This window comes from Buteo buteo, chromosome 5, assembly GCF_964188355.1.
Source record: "Buteo buteo chromosome 5, bButBut1.hap1.1, whole genome shotgun sequence".
In the NCBI taxonomy this organism is placed as follows: Eukaryota; Metazoa; Chordata; class Aves; order Accipitriformes; family Accipitridae; genus Buteo; species Buteo buteo.
Window position 1 is genome coordinate 45,884,188 of NC_134175.1, and position 21,943 is coordinate 45,906,130.

Genomic DNA, 21,943 nt, shown 5'->3' on the forward strand with positions numbered 1-21,943 from the left:
GTGAATGTTGCTATTCTAGCAACTAGGATGTAACAGCACCACCCTGCCCTGTCATTCGCTATCGTTTTCCAGAGCCCTGCCTTTTGTTTGTATAATGAGCAAACAATATCGAAGGGACTACGATGGCAAAGTCTTTCTGAGAGGTATAAACACCAAGGAGGGAATTTCAGCACTAATGGTTGGAAAATGAGCATAATTTAGTTTAAACGTCTGGAAACATCCCTTGACAGTGAGATCTTCAGACACTCCCAAAGGAAGTAGAGGAATTTCCTTTGCTTTGAACAATTTAAGGCTACACTGCATGAAAGATATAGTGCAGTGAACAATTGTACTCTAGCAGGAGATGCAGAATATGACCCAATATATCTTTTTCATCTCTATTTTCTGTGTTCCTGAATATTGATTTTTTTTTTATGATATGCCCATTTGTTATTTAAGTCTGTTGTAGTTAGCAGTCCTCTGTCAAGTCATTTTCATGATTTTTATCTCTGCAGTGTTTCTAATACTCTCAGAAATTTAGAAATATTTTCCTCTACAGGCTTTGCCTATTTGTTTTCAAAATAAGAACATTAACATGGTCATTTTCTGTTAATGTCTTAACCTCAATGGGCCTTATTTGATAGCAAGTAAGAAACTACTTACAGATAAATTAAATGTCTATTTATGTTTCCTTGTTCTTGTCAAAAGAGAAGCAGTCTATATTTACATGGTCCTCATTACGTTATCCTTGTCACTCAGGATCAAAGAAAGATTGAAAGTCATTCTGAGCACATTAACCTTACAGGGCCTAGCTGAGCTGCAACAGCAAAATGAACTACTCACTATCTTTTAAAAGGGCAACAAGTGACTCTGATTTCTCTCACACAATTACTGCATCCCAATTACTTCTTTCCATACGTAAAAGGAGATAAGGTGTGGAAGCCACAGCAGCTGGCAACTATGTCTTGCATCACATTTTTGAGCTAATGTGCCATAATGATTTTAGAAGTTGCTGAAGGTTATCCAGGAAATGTGAAAAAGAGAATTATATTTGGTTCTGCTGCATCAAAGGGAGGTATCCCAGCCACTGAACTCTCTTACTCTAGTTACCCTTCCCCTAAGATATTTTTTGTTTTGTTTTTGCATAGTAAAATGCCTAGCTGGAAGTGGGTGAGCTGTTCCCCTCAGGATATAACAGAGTGCAGAAAAGTAAGTTAAAATGCTATGTGTCTGCCTTTGCCATTTACTCTGTAGATAATCAAGCTTAAACAATGTGTTAGCTCATGGACAGGCATTGCTTCAACTAACGACTATCAGTGACAGAGTTAGTAAATAAAGGAAAATATAGAATAAGAAAGGACTTCCATTAGTTTTCTCTTGACCAGAAGGAAGACATTTGTGCAACACTGGTTATATTGGAAAGGCAGAGCTCTTCAGCAGAGACATGGAGTAAGCTGGAAGCACCACAGAAAAGAACATCCTGAAAACAAAAATCTGAGGAGTCTCCCCTCTACTGTCTGTACAGTTAATGATTTTGCAACTCAGTTCCACAGGGAGTCTGAATGATTTTGTGGTGTGGTTTCTTTTTTGAGCATTCTCTAAGAAACTAAAAAGTCATTCCCTCCTAATTATAAGAGCAAAATTAAGTGGACTCAAAATGTATACCAAACAGCAAAGCTGTTTTGCTCAGGGTGAACTGGAAGATTAACACTATTTTATCTTCTAAGGTCATGTTTCTTGAAATGACATAAGAGTTTGTCTTGCCCACTGTTTCCTTGTGTACGTCTAGGAACGGACCATAAAAGCAATGGCATAAGATCAAGAGAAATGAATACTGAGGGCCATACTTCCAAGAAAATAGAGTCTCCTGCTGTTCCCAAAATAATTGGGAGAGTGATGGAGGAGCACATCAGCAGTGTCACATTTAATTAAAAGGAAAAATAGTTTTAATCGATTATAGTCTTCCTTCATAGAGACTTTACCCATGATAAAGGAAATACACCAGGTGGAAAACAGATTTTTAAAACAGCTCACTAATTTTTAATTCTGAACAACCACAAAAGGGCCTGGCTTTCAAAGTGCTCAAAGCTCAGCAGCTCCCATTGTGACACTTAAAGACAGATTTTTGAAAAACCCTGTGGCTCAACTATGTTGAGCAATCCTCAAAAACCTAGTCCTAAATCCACACAGTACACCACAAAATTCTTTGTGCATGTTAATTTTTCACTAATAAAAGTAACTAATTCACCCCTAAAGCTACATTATACAAACAAAAAAGTATCTCTCAGAACAATTTGTATTACTGAATGAATGAACATACATTATCTTGCATTGTTTTTAAACTTCTGTGAAGCAACTGCAAAATCAAAAAATATGCTATACATCTCAGTGACAGCTTTCAAACCGAACTGTTCATGGCCCATCTGATTTCATCAGTTGCACTGATACTTCAAATGACTGTTATCAGTGAGAGCTGCACAAGACTACGTAATGAAAATATGTGAAAGTTAAATCTCTGATGCTGCGACAGTACTATTCAATAGATGAAAAATGATTCTGCAAAACATTAAAGTCCGAAAAGAGTTATATATGAGCATAATTGCTTTTGCTTGCAAATGCTTCCTGGCACACAAGCCAAATTCCTTGCCTGATTCTGTTTTTTTTTTCCCTCTTTCCCCACCAGGGAAGAAAGAAGCTCACGCAATGGTATTAGTTTTTATAGTGGACGCAGATAGACTCACCATCTGCTATTTCACTGAACAATTGGGCTAGAATTAAAAGTCTGAAATACTGAAATAGCCCCTTCCCTCCCTCCCTCCCTTCCATCATGTGGATTAGAGTCTGGCCGGATAATGAAGTCCCTGGAAGTCCTACTGTAGAGGAACATTTCTCAAAATTGAAAACAGAAATAAGGAAGAATTTAGAGAAATTTCTTGGAGATCAAGAAACTCCTGACTGCATGGGAATCTTCTGATTACAGGGTATTGTAAGAGGTTTGTGGACAATTTGAGGAAGACCTTTAATGTTGAGAAGCTTCTCAGCCACTAAACAAAAGGAGTTAACAGTGCAGAGAAAGTTTTCTGAAAGTTTGCTCAAATCCCTACTTCTCAATAATTTTCAGGTTTAATATTTTCACAGGCAAGATGATCATGTAGTTCATGTCCTACATCAGCTGGACACCATGGTAATTTGTACAGTTGGACAGGCTTTGGCATATTCCAACATCACTGGTGTTTTTCCAAGACCTCTTCAACATGGAGTCAGCACCCAAATTAGATGGAGTAAAAAGGATCTTTGAAAATTGTGCACCATTCTGAGGGTATGGACAAGAGGAGAATAGAAAAGGGACGTACACTCTGTATGGCTGTAGGTATCAGGAATTCTAAAAATGAGATAATCACTGGGGAAAATTACAATAGCAGCTCATTCTGTGGGCTTTTTTTACATCTTCCTCTGAAATGCAAAAATTAAAGAGTTAGAAGTAAACATAGCCCACTGACAAGAACTGACAACCTAGAATTCATTAAAGTCTTTTAGGGCATTCTCCTGAGCATAGATCATTGAAAAATGCATCTTAAATACCAGCAACAGATCATTAAATCTAATTATTTTTCAACCTTTTTTTATTTCTTCTGAAACATTTGCCACAAAGATACCACAAACACACTACATCTAGCTCAGAAACTACCCTTGATATAAATCATTGGAGACTGGGAAAGAACACCCAGGGATGCTGACTGCTGACCTGGCTTTTGTGTTCCTTCAGAGGCACTGGTATCGGTCACTCCGAGAGTGAGAGGAGCTCTCAGTCCGAGCTGGTACCACGCTGTTTTACGTTGTTGTACAGCACCCTTCTCTGTTCCTCTTTTTATACAATGCATGTGAAAGGAAAATCAATTTGGGGGCAAAAATAAAAGGCAACATAGAACAGCTACTATGAAGGGAACTGCTTCCAGCACAACACAAGAAACGTGGGTCCAGCTTCCCTCAGGCTAAGTTCTACACTGATGGTTGCAAAATACGGTATTACTCAAAATAAGCAATGGAGCAAAATCTGTCCCATTTTTAGACTAGGTACAAGTTAGTCTTTCTAATGTTGAACTTCTGTAAACCTATTTTGGGTCCTAGCACATATGCAAGAGATTTCATGAATTTCATATAACAGAAGAAATAAGGTGATGGCGTAGCTTTTAAACACAGCTTCTGATACGTGTTTCTTCATTAATGTGAAAAGATACTTTTACTAAGGGAGATATAATGCCACATGTTATTGTAAACAAACCTTTAACTGAATAACTGGAGAATGTTTCAAAATGTTTCCTCTGGTAAAGTAAAGGTTCACCTTCTAATAAAGCCTTTTTATGTTTTATCTTAAAAAGAGTTTCACAGATGCTTAGTCTATTCACAAATCACATACCAAACTTCCTTTACATAGGGACTGTTATACTTTTAAGAAGTCTATATATTCGCTCACAGTTATTTTGACCATCTAGTTAAAACAATACGTGAGTTTTATCAAGATGCTTAAATCATCCATAAAAATCTTTACGGAAACCACAAGATCCAAAGTTTTACCCGCAGAGCTAAAATGAGGTATCAATCAGTAATTCTATTAAGCAGGTATATTGTCTTATGTGCATACATAATGTCATTCAAAATGGTCAGGCAATTCACCCACTTTGAATTAAAAGTAGTAAGAGGAGACATTTCTGAATGTTGGCATACAGGGAAGGACTTAAAGGTCCTGAGAGGAAATGTTTATAGGCCCTACCGTCTTCTAAGTAAAGTTTTGCCTCTCTACCGACTTGTGCCATGACTGACAGAAGGCAGCCGCCTCTTAGTGCTGCTTGATGGGGTCAGGATTTCCAGAAGCAGCTCAATAACCTCAGCCATTTCCCGTCAGGTAGAACCATGATGTTACTAATGAAACATACTGATGGATACCAGATGCAATTACTGCAAACAGACATTATCTCCACTTCAAATGACTGACACAAACTGTTTCTGTTTGGAGGTGGCAAAGTTACAGAAGTGTGTATGTTACTAAACTTTGATGGCCAATCTATCTTAACATTAAAAATAAACAGCAACAAAGAGGACAACTGTATTTTAGGTCAAAAATATCACAGGTAGTTCTGCTTATGTCAGGCTTTCTATGTACAATGCTAGTAGCACAGGGACATATTTTCTTTCAAAGAAGCATCCCACCTCATGAAAAATGTGGAATTCTCCCCTGTGCTCACCACTACAGCTGGTTTGAGATCTTCCTCACATAAATTTTCAAGTTTTGGCCTACGAAACTGCACATGATTGACACAAATTTCAGCTGAAACCTTTGAGTAACCACCAGAATTTTCCACAGAAAGCAGACATTTTCAGGAAAAAAGTATCAGTCAAAAATAGCTCTGTATCAAGAACAGTTTCACTGGGAAATTTCCAGCAAGCTGTTTTGAGAAGTACAGACTCAAACCTTGAAAGAAGGTTTTGAGAGATATGTAACACTGAATGGGCTTTCTTCAAGCAGTATCTAGGACAGTAAAAGTGAAAGAGCATAATTTCCATCAGTAACAGAGTACACAAATTCTAACAAATTACCTTTCTTTGCATTAGAAAGTTCAAGACTTTCTACTAAGCTGACACAGGGAACCAGAAAACATGTAGTTGTTTCCTTCTGAAACACAAAGGGAGTATAATTTTTCTAGTATTTTGAAACATGCCAAATTATTAATTAATACTTTTTATTTTTTCAGAATAATATTTCAAATGTAAATAGGTCTCTGCAAAATTGCTTTACCAGTTAATAAACATCTTTAAGCTACATGTGGCATTGGCAGGAAGAACTTAAACTACAGATGGCAAAACAGATCTCTTTATTTGCACATCCTTCTCTTCATCTGCAATGCTAAAGCAACCACAAAAAAATGAATGTATTTCTGCCAAATCAATGTCAATTTTAAGTAGATTATTCCTTCTGGGCTTATACCATAATTTGATCCAATTAGTCAAAGATGAATGCACTATTGTTTTCTATCTAGATCTGAAGTAGAACCAGTATGCAAAACTAAAAATCCTGGAAGGCTATCCTAGGTGAAAGTAGAAAAGACACAAGTTTTCGCAGCCTGGATATTCCCACGGATACTGCACTGGTGAAATGGAATTATTTCTAATGTATACTAAGGAAGGGTAAATGGGAGCAGGACTGTGCAGTGTATTTTCAAATGATGGATCTACAAGTAAACTTCATTCATAGATGTTTGAATCTGGGATTACAATTTATTCTTATTTATAATAACAATAATAATAACAAACACAATAAATACAGACTTTACTGGCTTATTCAGTGTTCTTTCTATTGCTTCTTCCTAGTCATTTTTTTTTTTTTTTTTTGCAAAACCCACCAACTTCAATATGTCATTTATCCAATAGTTTGACAGTTGTCTTCAAGGTTTTCTGTGACCACAATCCCATCTTTGAAATGTATTTTCTGAGCTGAAACAGATAACTGCTGCCTCATTTTAATTCCAGTCCCACCTTAAAACACAATTCTACTAGTAAGTCAAAAGACTAGTTTTAACTATTAGTCAGTACTAATAATCTTGTACTCCAATTTGGCAGTTATCTATGGACTTTTTTTTTTTTTTTTTGGCAATAAGTGATTCCCTTCCCTCTCCGGGCATTTAGATCCTTTTCTTGCATGCTTGGAAAGAATAGTGGCAAGCTACTTGGAACAGGGTTGTTACAGAGAACAAAACTTTAAATGATTTGGAAAAAGCACTTGGATAATTCTTGGAATTTTCTACTCCACATCTCTCAGTGTCTATTAAATACAAAGGTCTACATGCAGCTTCCAGTTGGGGAAGTCCCACAACTGATGACGTCTGGAATGATCTCTCTGTATTATGCCATTACACTTCCTTTCTAAAAATCTACTCACTGTTCTTAGGAGACAGGATACTAGAAATAGATACAATTTTAGTCCTACAAGAAAAGAAATATTGAGACTTATAACTCATGTGAAAAGCAACTTTAAGCTCCATGTAAAAGGTAATTAAATGCAGTCCAGCTGCAGCCTGGCTGTCAATGAGGCCAGCCTAGAAACACTTTGGAGAGCTATCCCTCTTCTTTTTTGGCTGCATGTCTGCCTTTGGTTTTACTTCTGCACTTGCCAATCAGCCTTACAGATTTGCAACTATCTTTAAGAAATCCTTATAGATGAGTAATAGCTGAGAAGGAAGACAAGTCCTCACATCTGATGCAAGGTGTGAATCCATGGTAAGCAACAGGTCTGTTGCAATGCAGAAATGTGGCTTTTCCAGTTTTTTTCACTGAGAATAGCCTTCTGTTTCCCTTAGTAGCCTGAAATGTAAAAGTTGGGAGCCAACAATTGCACACTGTCTAAGGAACATCTTACTGGGGATTGCTCATTCAAGGCATGGATGGATGCTTCCCTTCATCTGCCGTTCTTTAACAGAAAAGACATATCCCAACTCTCAGAAATCGTACCTCTAAGTAGCAAAGCCCAAGAAAGGATGGTTTATTGCTACCCAAGTGCTAGCTAAGGGCTGCCTCAGCCGTGCCTTTTCCATGTAACCACAGGCCTACCTCTTCTCTCTTTATGCCTCAGTTCTTCATATTAGAACACAGAGCTAATCACACCTCCCCATTACACAGTGATATCGTGAGGATAAAGAACGTAGGAGCTTGGCAACCAGTATATAACCAACCTCCAATCACTTGAATGAATAACACTTGTGTCGAAATACCTTTACTCTAGCTTTTTCAGAGGCTGATCAGGAATTAATAGCAAGCTGCAAAATATTTGAAAGAAGCATTCAGGTTGTTACTTTTGCTAATATCATTAAGAGGTAGCTGGTTTAACTTTAGTTTGGGAATAACTGCATTAGACCGCAGTTACAAAAGAGAAGAGGTCACACTTAGCACCTCAGATACACGGGCTGCACACAGTGCCCAAGGGACCATTTGCCGCTGGTGTCTGTTCACTGTTCTAGTTTGTTCACTGACTAGTGCATTTGAAGCATTTAAGGATAATGGGATGGAACCACTGATTTACCTGCTCTAAACCAACTCTGTTATAAATTGGAGTTTGGTTTCACTCGCATTGAGATAATTTCTTTGATTTTCTATTCCCAACAGACAGGACTAGTGATAGTGCTTTAAGCATAAATGCTGTCTCTGGTAAACACAAGAGAAATTTATAAGGAAGCTCTGGGTTTTGTAAATGCACAGGAGAACATACTATATTTATTTTAGTAACATCACTGCTTTTTGTTTATTAGTACAGAAAAAGACAGAAATTAAAGCCACATAAATATTAAATGAAGCTTTAAATAATTTATTTTTAGTTCTGCCCTGCAGATGGCTTTACTTAAGGGTACTACTAATAAACAGTTACAAATATACATGCACACCTGAAACAGGCTGATTTTACTTCTTAATTAATGAAGTGAAAACTCATTAACAGAGTGAGCATAGAGAGCTTTGAGTAACTTTTAGGTGAACTATAATCTGTCCATTTCTGCACTCAAGTTCAGCTTCTCCAAACCAGCTGAATCACTTTGAAACTAACTGCATGCAAGCAGGAGTTGGTAAGAAACCATCATGATTTAAAGCCAGAAAAAAGAGCAGAGATTTTTTTCAGGAAGTCTATTTTTTGCAAAAAAAAAAGTATGCAATGTTACATGGTGTTTGTTACAAAAACACCATTAGAATGACCGTTTTGAGACAACATACTGGACCTCTTTGCCTGTTAAAGATAGGAAGTAGGGAAATTATTCACTGTAAATATATTTGTTGACTTCTTTTTCTTTTCCTAACAGTGGATTATCCAAACATTGAGAAATTCTTGAGTTCACCTAATGTTAAAAACAATGTACTAACTATATAGGTATTATTTCTCCATTATAGTGATTTTTTTTTTTTTTTTGAAAAGCCTGTTTTTCTATGATCTGCTATGATGGCTAATTGCATAATCAAATGTCAACAATTCAGGTCTCTGACTGAAGACATGAATCAAAGCTCCTCAAACTCAATTAAAAATGGCAAAGACAACAACAACATTAGGAATAGGCATCCTGTCCTCAGAGTGAGAATTTGGAAAGGCATATGCCAACACAGCTCAAATATAATTGATAATTCAGGTGAAAAATTATTTTACATAAAAATTCTACTAGATATCTTTGTAGAAAAGAAGCATAAAGTCCGTGTGAGCACAGTTGAAACAAATGTTTAAAATAATACATCGTCATTCAAAATGCTTTTCAGTTTGCTCAGGTATACTTCAGGTATGTGAATTAGAGTTAATAGGAAATGCATGACTGAAGCTCCATACAGACATCTACAGATGGTCCTACCCAGAAGCAAAAAACATGTAAAGTAGAAAAGTTTCAACTAGAAGGACTCATACTGTTATAGAGAATACTGGCATATACTATCCTGTAATAAGTATGATAAACAGGCACAGTCCTGATTTGAGTGATAAAAACGAATATAGATTGGGCCAGACTGTAAAGTAGGGTAAATCAACATAGCAGCATTAACTTCAGAGTTGAAGAAGCCGGCCATCCTGTTTAATTAACATTTTAAGCCTGAATGAGACCAGCAGATTCTCAGTATTTTCAATAATAATTAGACTGTATCCTGTATATAATGTATAAAGAGCCACACTTCTTGTGCTAGTGATAAAATTTGGTATTTCTGGGTGAATAAATATAATGACAAAGAAGGAAATTAACAGCAAATCATTGCGGCTAATAAGGAAGTGTTGATCCAAAATATTAATTCTCTCCACAGAAGGAAGACAAGCTACACAGTAGGCAGCAGTGCTGCAGAAGAATTGGCAATTAGACAAGTGCTATGTGTACTATCTTTTAAAGTACAAAGAAATGATTTGTCTTTGCCAGACTGTGAAGAAGGTAAGCTGACATAAATTAGAAGACACTAATGGATGTTAGTTTCTTATTATTCACATTAGCAAGGTTCTCCATCATCTTCACAGAACGGAAGTAACAACTAGAAAAATACACAGAAAGTTTCGCTCTATTATCATAGGCTCCTTCAGATCATCATTTCAAAATTAATCCCTGCAGAACTACCCAAATGCCAAACAAGAGTTAAGAACACAGTACCACAGACAACATTCATCCCATTTCTAGTGGCCCAAACATACATAATGCTGTTGTTCCTCTCGCAACTCGCTCCATTCTGCACAGTAGCCTGTTCACCTTCTCACCCATACAAAAAACATGTGCTAATAAAACTTCACTGAAAACATGCAGAGGAACTCATTAGAAGGAGAGGATATTTAATCAGCTTTCTGCACCAGTGTGAGTTGTTTCTGATGAGCAAGTCCTGGGATGGTAAATGCTGAATGCTGCTCCATATGGCCCTGGAAGGCCACTCAGCATGACAACACCAAATCTTCATTAACATGAATATTGCCCCAAGACCATCAGTTGTTTTTGCAACGCTTACTGGTTATTAAACAAGACTTCCCCTCAGTGATGCCTCATTTTAGCTACTCTGGTTCAGAAAAGTAAGGATACCACAGACACAGGTCATTTCAATGGTGTTCAGGATCAGAAAATGAAGATTTTGAAGTACAAAATGGAAAGAACAGTGCTTGATAATTGCATTAAAGTGTAAAAGCTTTGGGGATAGTAGATGGAGGCATGAAATGGCATAAACTTTGAGGAACTGACAGAGGTATTTAGGTGAGTGAAAGTACAAATGTAACTGCTTTTTACCCAGGTGAGCTCAGATCTGCTTGTGCACTTTCACACATGCCTCCTCCTGTCTGAAGTATTCCGAGGACAGCGAGACCATGATAGGTAAGGAGGTTGTGAGGGTTTCTCCCGTATCTTCCAGGCCCCTCATGGCACTAGGTTTTGCAGCTTTTTTTTTTTTTTCAATGAACAAGTTTGGATCCTGATGTTGCTAGAGGCAAGCAGCTTATTTTAGTATTTATTAATTCATCATTGTTTTAGCAGTTGGGAACCTATTCCTTTGGATTAACATCCAAGCTGGTTAGATACAGCAAGTGAGCACGTTGTTAAATTGCCTGCTACACTGAAGTCCCATGTCAAAGCTCCAGCCCAGGAAGCACACTTACTAAAGCAATACAGTCAGCACCTACAGATTTAATACCTACCTCTCAGCTTCCACATAGACACAGGGCTTTAGAAAATGGCTTTGTTACCAATGTACAAATAAATGCATGCATACTTGTACCCCTGCTCATATATAGGGGATTCATGAAAAATCTAATACTTTATCAGAACTTGTATCAAAACACAACATTTTTGAGCCTGCAGATTCGAAATCGGAACAGACCCAGGTTGGAAATGGATTTGGTGATAACAGGTTTTGTTTGACGGCTTTTACAGACAGCAGCCTCACGTGTAGAGACTTCTAGGTATTCCACAGCTTTACTGGGTGGTGATGGGGAAGATAAAACAAACATTCTTCCTTTATCTGATCATGTGTAAATGAATGATTCAACTCCTATATCAGTGATAAGATGATTGCTAAATGGTTCTTCTCAACTTCTATCAATGGCCTGATGAAAGGAATTAACACTGACACTGATAAGTTGTTTTCTCAGGCATTGAGAATTCATGACAAGAGAGGATTTCTTTTGCAGTCAAAAGACATTTTATCCGTTGAATATTGTTCTTCATTAAATGCATTAGAGACGTCCAAGGATTTTCCTGACATTTAAGCAACTTCTGGAACATCCTTTTGCCTCTCCACAGTGATGTGGATCACCTCTCATTACTGAATGCACAGGCTGTAATACAGATCAATTTGTTCATCATCTTTCCTCTGTCACTTATTCTGTTACATTTATCTCAGTAATTCATTACAGACCTCACCTAATCTGTCTCCAGGTTTTGAGGGTTCTTTAATGTAAATGTGTTTGCTCAAATATGTCAGGCTTAATGGACATCTTTTAGGACGATCCATGTCAGACTTAATGTATTTACCACATTAATCAGGCTTGTTTCCTTTACATCTATTTTCATTCCCTGAGAATGAGAAAACATGAATTCAATAGCTGTTTACTTAGTACTCCAGTAAAAATGTCTGAAGTTTTAGTAGTTTACATAATGGTGGATAAACCCAAGTCTTTTGTTTGGCAGAGGTGGGTGTCAAGTAGTTTTTCTTCTCTTACTGGACGCTTGGTGCAAGCTTATTAAACAAGCAGATGAACTGCTATTGTTTTCATCAAGCTTTGGAATAGGCCATTGGATAACTTATATAATTAAGCATAATGAGTATGTACATTAAATGGCACATTCAGAAATAAAATTTGAAACATACTTTTTCCGTTTCAGTTTTCATCAGATCTAGATTTCAGAAAGAAACCAAGAGAAAAAAGGCAGATGACACTGGACCAAGGATCTGTTGATTAGAAGAGGTATTGGTATGGAAGCAAAAAGGCAGGTTCTGTATCGTGGTCTAGATTTGTATGGAGTCAGAAAATATACTGGGGCACCACACAAGCACTAAGGAGTGACCCCAAGTTTTAAACGATGCAGGTGAACAAACATGAGGGGAAAGGTGAGAAAAGAATATCTTGGTAGTAAATGGATATATCTGTGGGAAAACCATACAGAAGAACCAGAAAGAAAAGAGGAGTCAGAGACAAACAAATTTACCTGGGGTACTAGAAAGAATGCAGGTCCTTCTCCTCATAGAAAATACTGCTTATGTAGTGTGGTTTTTTATTATCATGTATATAGTTTCATAGGTTGGCTACTGGGTGCTGAATAAAACAATATCAGAATACACAGATAAGGCTATCATTTTTAGTATTTGATACCTCAATACAAATAATTATAATGCTGACATTTTATTTTAAGTCAAAACCACTTAAATCTACAACATGTTATATGTCCTATGTTTGCTATTAATGTATCTGTAAAATTGCTATCAAGTTGCTAGCAACTTATCTATAAAACTTCTGTGAAGGACATTCCTGGTTTCTACTGAAAATGTAGTTTGATCACTTTGCTGCATGTAAAGCTTAAAAGGGTGGACTTTAAAACACAACGCAACATATACTAACAATACTTCCTTTCTGGAATATTAGGTGTCTAAGGCATTCAACCAAATGTCCTCTAAAGAAGACAAATCTCTGAAAAGTTGCTTAAAAGATAGACTTTCCTTTTTCTGACCAGATTGCCTTTAAATTAAACTGCAAAACGCTTCTGTAAGGTTGTTCTTGGAAAGTAGAAAAAACGATAAAGCCTGCTATAAGGCAGATGATTATCAAGAATTTTAATGGAGTTGAGCGCTGGGTTACAGCATAGCTACAAAAGAATCCCTTGACCTCAGTGTGTGTTTTTGTTCTAGCACAAAGCAGCAAAGTCTGCAATGCACTTTTAATGTTGCTTTGATAGTGTGGAAGCCCAACCCTCTATCTAGCTAGAGACTTTTCAAAACCCTTTTAAGTATCTGCGGGCATTTTCTCTGTATTACAGAAATGCCAGTATCTACAAGGATTCCCATTTAATGTTGGATGAATCAATTTTGAGCAACTGACCTGGACTTCTTATGAAAATTTGCCAAAAATTAGACCCAAGTCTTTCTTTAAAGTTTCAAAAATTCAGACTACATTTACCTTGATAATCTTCACCTGGCTCTGAATTTCACCTGAAATACTCCAAACAAACAATAGGCGTCAATGCCACAGTTAGATAATTTCTTTCCAAGGACTGTGAATCTTTCTACTGTGGATTCTAACCCCAGCCTGCCTCAGGGAAATAACTCCCCACACAACTTCAGTAGGTAGTATCTTGTGTTTCCAGTGGAGCAGGTAGTACCAACAACACTCAGATATATTTTGTATTGCCACCACCAATTCTTGTGTTGTCAAGTATTTGCTCTCTAGAGTGTTCGTTCACAATGCTCAAGTGAACTGCAGGTCTATTCAGATTTTTAAATTTATTTTATTTTTACCAGTGATGTCATTCCAAGGACAAAACCCACCTGCAGTGATGTCCCTGACGTCAAAGCTCAACAGGCTTTTATTAAAGAATGAATCTGGCCTTTTAGTTCAATCAGTGACATATTAAAGATAACATTTGAAAGCAAAAACTTTCCAGTTCAATAGAAGAATTCCTTTAGATGAACTGTCCATGCTTTCATGTACTCCCTGAACTTCACTGCTTTAGGCCAGAAGTGCTTGTTTGATTCATTGAGGAATTGCTAGGGGTAGAGTGACCACTGGAAATCCACTATGGTGAATAAACATATTTACACATAGAAATATCTGTGAAAAAAAATTTCCTCTTTCTTTGTATTGAAACCTGAGTATAAATTTAAGAATAGACTTGAAACCTTCTCAGACACCTCTCATCAGTCTATTTAGGCTCGTGAATATATGCTGAGACTGTGTTTCGTGTGATGCTTGAGTATATCGTTAGCAAAAAGCATATTCAATGTTGACTTGCTTCTCTAGCAAATTTATCACCCATTTGGGGTGACAAAAAGAAAAGGAAAGTGGACCCAGAGAAATTATTATTATGCAGCTTTTAAACACGAGGTTTGGTAAATCACCAAAGTGCTGATGTCTGAGAAAATGGCACACTCAGTCTTTCCTCCTTCAGCTTCAGCATAGGCTTATATCAACACTGAAGAATGATAAGATTAATGATGAATAACTTTCCTCTTCATTACAGATACATATTCTTAAAAAGAAAACAAGGTCAGGAACCTTTTAATTTGTGTAGGGACCTGTATAGCCAAAAATACTTCTGCTCCAACAAGGCGCCCGAATTTTAGCCATAACAGACAAATATCATAATTTAAGAAACTGTGGTATGACTGTTATGGTACACCATAGTATTGTCATGTGAAATTGTCTGCAAGAATGAATTCCAGTAATTAGCATTTGTTTGTTGGTACTAGGGATTTTTGGCTTTTCCCTTGAAGCTGTTTATCAATGAAAACTCTTAATACATTATCATTAATACAATCACACTCTTCCAGGAGTGGCTGCTAATTTGAAACATTACTTGAAATATGAAACATTAAACTTTCTCACAAATGCTTTTATCTTCTTAAGATGCCCAATTATTAACTTCTCTATGTAAAGGTGTAATTTGTAACTGTCTTGTAATTTTTTTGGCCATTATGATAACGCAGAAATTCAAGACAAACACAGACACTTCTACTCCCTCGGGGGAAATAAATTCTTTTTCTTTGTAAAATGAAGGCTTTTTTATGTTTACATGGAAGCAATACTGTCAGGAGCTTGACACATAGTCTTTGCATTCAATAAAAGAATTTTATTTACAGGAATATTTGGAGACCTGCTGTACCTGTCTGAGCTGCGGAGTCTCTCATGACATGAAGGGAAACTCAACCTTTTTATCATGTTCTTCATCTTACAAGGTACTTTAGCATTTTCCACTTCATCACTCTTTCAAAACCCAACTACTTTATTGCAAAGGGCTTGAGGAAGGAGCTCTGAAGATGACTGGACCTGAAAGTGCTACTGGTGGATTCTGAGGTCTCCTGTCTGTGGGAAGTGGGAGCACAGGTAGCATCTGTGCTGCCAGGGCCACATTTGGCATCCTCACTGACAGTACAGCAAAAGTATCCAGGGTATAACATATTTTTGTTTTAAATTTTTTTAAAATGTTTTAAATATATGTTTAAGTACAATATAGCACAATATAAATGACTGCTTCATATGGAAATTATCATGTGTTCCTGAAATACAGGTATACTAGAAGGGAAATTTTATATTACTGTGCATTCTTGTATTCTTTCAATTTAGAAAATCCAGAGAGTCAGCAAAATACTTAAATTTGTTTAGATCAACAACTCACAATAAATTAAAAACCTAGCAACTGGCATTTTACATGTTTTTTAACACACCCAGGAGTATCTCATTATTAGAAAGTGATGAACCAGCATTGTCTGACATGATATCAACCTTGAAGACTGCTCAGTTATATGTATCTTGTTTATTAGCTAACTGGGCAGAACTGATGTCAATTTAGGTATTTTACAGTGACTACTACAGCAACACGTTTCTTCCTATTATGTAAAGAACACCTTCCCTACTTAATCCTAGCCTTTCTACATCTTCTATACATTCAGCTCTATTTTGTTAACAGTTTAGATCAAAACCAGTAGAATAAACTCATTGAAGTACAGCTACAAAACCACAGTGAACTTTGTTTTCTTAAAAAACCTGTTTATGATGGTAAAGAATGAAGTAAGAAATTAATTTACAGCCCACTGAAATTTTCAAGATTTCAAAGATGTTTCTGTTCTGGAAGAACCTCCAACACTATGAAACTGTTCCATGAAAACAACACACCAAAAGCCTCCACCAGGACATAAACTGCCCTCTTTGATCAGACTAAGGACCTGGCTCACTATCATGTGCTTGATGGCAGCGAGGCATAGCATTTACAGAGCAATCCTTCTGGCTTCTGACAACCAGAAGCTTAGGAGCTGATAACAAAGAAAGCTGAATTTGGCTGTCTCACATCTCAGCTAATTCTCCATACCAACAAGTTCTTTATAATCTTCACAAGTTCTTCCCTGTGTATGGTTTTGACTATAAATTGCAAGCTGACATGGGAAATGTTCCAAATGAACCTTTCTTAAAGCTCCATAGAGTTTCAGTCTTGAAAGAAACCCAGTATCTTTCTATGAAAACCTTTGTATCAGAAAAATGCCAGAACCTCTCTCTATTGAGGAATTTGGTAAAAGAATCTGAGTGAGACCTAGGAAAGCTTGCTATCCACACAGAGCAATGCGGACATATGGCAGCAAAAATACCAATGTAAGATAAAACATAGCATGATGAGAGTAGAATAAACCACAGCACAACATTGATTTAGGAGCATTCAGGAAGTGCACTTAGACCCATGCTTCTAATTTCCCAGACTTGGTCTTGTCCTGCTGAAATGAGTAACGACTGGTACATTCTGCATTAGGACTCACTGTGCTAATGTTAACAAATTTGCTTAGACTTCAATTATTTTTACTGTGCCAGTACTACCTATTGCACATAATGTCTCTCATCATCAAAGTTTCCTGACATTAACAACTTGATCCTCAGAGCAAACTCTTTGAGTTATTGTAGATGGTTTGACAAGGCAGACTAGGGATAGCTGGCATTCTGTGTTGAGCCTTTAAGAGATGGCATTGTCTAGGAAAAGAAGATGCTTTTGCAATTGGTATAATTCAGATGATGGAAAGGTCTTTGTACAAGCTATAGCAATTTCCCAAGGGCAGCACTGCCTGGCATCTCTGTAGCACTACATACTCTGGACTTGTATAGACCTGGGCCACAGACCTACCTGTCACTTTATCCATGTCATCAGCCCTGAAAAAGGTGAAGGTCTTTTCTTTGCAGAAAAGAACTTTGGTGCACAGGAGGGCTGGACTCACAATGATGACCTCTCCCAGCTAACTGAGGGCCTCATGAACTCAAGGCACAACCAAAGTCTGACTTAGGGGAATGCCAACCAACCTGCTCCATAACCACTATGTCCTGTCAGAGACTCAGATTTGGTGCCTGTGGGAGGAGCAAAATATGAATCCCCTCAAAAGCCACCTGCATGACATATTACAGGACACAGTAACAAAGTAATATATCAAAATATATAGCAATTAGGTCTCAGCCACAACCACCAATTACACTGATGAAGACAAAGGAAGCACTGGAGTCTTTTCAGAAAAAAGCTCTTCAAATAGCTGTTTTTTCTTGTTCAATATCTGGATAAAAATTAAACCCAAACATTTCACATCAATTCAAAGTAAAAGTTTTGAGAATTTTGAGGCGGAGGCAAAATAATTATTTCAGTCTGAGAAAAAATAATTTTCAACAATCTTGAGTGAGTTACTCTCTTTTGGGCAATTTCTAGTAACAGAAAGAAAGCCCTTTATTCACAGAGTGAGGAGCACGTATTTCTCTTTTCAGGGCTAGTGCCTACCCACTCACAGAATCTCCTCGGAGTCTTACACCACATTGTTTGAAGTTCTTGTTATTTAGTTGCTGTAATGGAGCCAACTTATGGCTGGGTTCTTAAGGAAGAGTTTAGGGATCTTTTCTGTAAGTAAGACAGGCAGAGTTTATTTGGCTGAAAAGGATGTACAAGTCAATAAAGCATGCTAACATTTTCCTACTACCCCAAAGAGAAATGTGTTTCGACATGATACTCTGTTCAGCCCCACTTGCTGGGCTGACATTATTAGTGAAATGAAAGAGCTTCTGGCTAGCAAAATCACTTACAGTGTCCTGAAAACACTGAATCAGATTTTAACTATTGCTGCAGTCTCTGCCTACAAAGGGAACTTGCTAAAGGAGAATCTTTTTCGTTCAGAGTCGGTTCCTTATATTGGTGACATACTGCTCTAATACAGATCCCAAACAGACTTCTGTTTTGTCCTCCATTGCCTATTAGATATTTTAACATGTACTGAGGTTAAAAGCTAGTACATGCCAATCAAGAAGCAGGGTGAATGGTGCTACCCTCCTGAAAAGCGTAGAGCAAAGGCAACTTTATTTTTAATAACAGCTTTTAAGGTCTTCTGAAGAGACACCTGGTTTGCTACTTCTTCTGGTTTAGCTTATCACAGTAATTATTCTGCTATTCAGAATTTTATTCTCAATTTTACTAATTCAAGGCCAGATGACAGAGTTATAGTATATCAGTATTATTCCCACTGAAAGTATCATGCACAACAACCCTTCAGTTAAGACACTATATGTAACCCACTAGTTTTGGAGGCTGAAATGATCTTTCATAACCAGATTCCAGAGCCCTTCTGTCAAGCATTGCATTGATCCACACTTGGTAATGGCTATCCAGGAACAGAGCTAAATGAATGCTAAAGCTGACATAAACTGGGCAAACAAATAAAGTAATGAAAATTAAACATGCTTTTTTCCAAGAACTGAGACAGCAATAAAATCCAGTGTAAAATATAATTTTGTACCTATCACATGACTCTGACATGTAGTCCTTGTCATGGTGTCCTCCTCTTCTTCTTGCAGGTTTTCTGTGACTACTTTAGCCTGTACATAGTACAACAACAAAAGTGAAGAACATCTGAGACTCTGTTTATGTATGTTGCTTCATGGTAACTACAGAATATCTTCTCAGAAATAAACCAGAGTAAAGTTACAGGGCAGCTAAGAGTAGAAGTATACAGCCTGTCTCATCCTGTGAACGATACCTGAGGAAAACAACTTTAACTTCACTCAAAGTCACAATAAGCAGCAGTCAAAAGACACCCTTGGAAGACACAATTCCTCAAAAGGAAAAGTCTTTTTCTGCATTAAAAAAAAAAAAAAAAAAAAAGCTCAGTTCTCCTGACCTCTCATTTGTTTCTCTCTAGAACTGCCATGTTTCAGATTCTATGCTAAAAAACCCCATGACTTTAGTATGTGATGTAGTGTCTCTCTAATTCAGTTTGCAAACACTGAACTTCGGCGGTTTTGTTTCCATCTCTGTTTAAAAGCATTTATTAGCTAAACAGAGACAAAAACTTCATTTAAGAATGCAGTGCACACTAAGAGCCTGTATGTTATTCAAATCCCCTAGATACTCTATTTTTCAGATGAAGGCATATTTTTGCTCTGTTCTTCTGCACTCCTATTTCCCAAGTGTATATATAATCTGAGTATCTTCCTAGCATACAGTGAAAACCCCCTCCATTACATGCCATCAATGACCGTAATTCAGATCCAGGGACATATTTTTCTGCCATGCTATATAAATCAAACAGGAATGAAGATACTTTCAGGGTGATGAGAGGAGGAAAGCCAGCACTGCAGAAAAAATTACTTTCAATATCTCAGAGATCTTAAATTATTCGTTAATCACTCTCTGCTGTTTTCAACTACTTAGAGCACGTTCACAATAACATTAAATATATTCCATAATCTAAACCAGTAGAATTTAACATCATTTGCATGACACGCCTTTGATCATAGTATATATTCTGCTTGTCTGGCTTATACAAGTAGCCCTATTGACCTCTTGTGACTAGCCTCAGTAAGACATGAAAGACTTGCTCTCTACATTTATAAAAGTGCATTTATAATCTCTTAATCCCAGAGATCTGATTGATTACATCTTTTTTTCTGCTGAAATTATGCTCTTCAGGCTATGGAAAATGAAGAGGAGAGTATGTGATCATTTGGCATCGAATTACGGGTAGAACAATTTCTCACATTTGCAGACTGCATGGCGGTCTGTGGCTTGCTGCTGATGTGACATTTCATAATATTAGGATAGATCTCTGGGTATTCCCCAAACACACAGACTGCAGACAGACAGTGCTATACAAAACTCCTGGTGTCTTGCTTTTGGTGCCACACTTCCACCTCACAAAGCAAAGCCCATGGCTTTTCTAAATTACACTGGCCTGTAATAAAATCACAAAGATGAAATGAAGCAGTGCAGCACAAAAATGATTGTATCTCACCTTAAGCTCCAGCCAAGGACATGAAAAAGTATTGGAGAATGTGGAATATCCTTGGTGTGGGCTAAAGGATTATGTATTTCTGTTGGCTGGCCTTTAGAGAAAGTGCTTTTTTGATGAACACTAACGGGAAGTGTATCCCTCTGAAGGTGAATGCACAAGGCCGCCATTGGTGGAACATTGCTTTTTCCATAAATTCAGTGGCAGTCAAGCAGTAACGCTCTTTGCAGGAATAGAAATCAGAGGTAATTGGTGCCTATGTTATGGCATAATAGTGCCCCAAGTCTTTACCTGGCACATCACAAGAGAAGAGATTTAATCATCAAAAATTAAATAAGCTTTAAAGGAAAAACTTGCTGGAAAATTAATGCTAAAAAATATTATGGCTAGGATTTAAAGAGGCAGTATATATATGGTATGCAGTTTTGAAATACAGCAGCTTCTGCGCTGAACCCGTATGACTGAATGCACTTGGTATTGTTCAAAGAAAAAAAAAGAAATCTTCTTAGTTTAGGGCTTTTCAAAAAATTTATGCTGTTTTCTCCAAAAGTATTAATTTTGTCTTTTTACAAGCAAAAAAAATGCACAACAGGCCATTCTATTGCATGCAACTGTTTTCAGTCACAGCTATCTCCCAGTCCTTTGCAATCTGCTTCAAAGTAAGCAGACACCAAAGAATAACTGGAAATGATACTAATAAAATGCATGAACTTTGAATTTAAAGACTTTCCATTGTTTCTCTTGTAGAAGTTTGGAGGACAAGATGAAATATCACATACTGTGGAATCTTAAGGTATATCTCTTTCATAAGTTAGCATTAAGAACTGTAAGGACGTTTTAAATCTCATTATTCTAGATGTCCTCAGTCTTTTGGCACTAGATATTTCTTTAGGAATTAAGTGCCACAAAAAACACAATATGAAACTCAAAAAGATGAAGCATATAATGTAACTTAACAATACAATAAATACTTTGACTCCCAGCAAAGAGAAGAGTGTATGGTGTAGGACAGGTAATGCCTTTTCCCCACGACTAACATGTACTTAAAAACTAAACAGTGTAATTAGCATTTCTTCATTATTTATGTATATTAAGGACAATCTTTGTAGTTCTCTGATAAACAAACTGTGTTTCTCAAAGATATACTTGAAGTCCTAAATGACTATTATTGCTGCATTTAGAAAGACTTCACAAAATGACAGACAAAAAGCAGAGCAAATTATTGCAGCATTAGAAAATAATAAGTTAGAAAGAAATTGTAGAAGCAATGTGTAGAGTTTTTTGTACTTCTGTACAGTGAAGATATACCCTAAGCTGTCAGGACCATATTAAATGGGCCATAGTTAAACTGAGTGGCTCTGATAAGGGGCTCTGCTTTGCTATCAAAGTTCTAGATCAGTTGGATTGAATTTCCTGCATATTGCACATTTCCAGACTTTCATTCTCTCTCTTTCCTTTCAGTGACACTACAAGGACAGCCTTAGAT

At 37.0% G+C, this 21,943-nt stretch overlaps 1 protein-coding gene across 8 annotated transcripts in view; it reads right to left on the minus strand.

Moving 5' to 3' along the window:
* The window catches only part of NCKAP5 (NCK associated protein 5), a 394,562-nt gene that overhangs the window by 35,641 nt on the left and 336,978 nt on the right, over positions 1-21,943 (minus strand). For 6 of the 8 annotated variants that reach the window (XM_075028890.1, XM_075028892.1, XM_075028891.1 and 3 more), the window contains one exon: positions 18,967-19,045. The exons of the other annotated variants lie outside the window; for them this stretch is intronic. In XM_075028890.1, the coding sequence (XP_074884991.1) occupies positions 18,967-19,045 (79 nt within the window). The remainder of the gene's footprint in view (positions 1-18,966; positions 19,046-21,943) is intronic. 8 annotated transcript variants of the gene reach the window in all.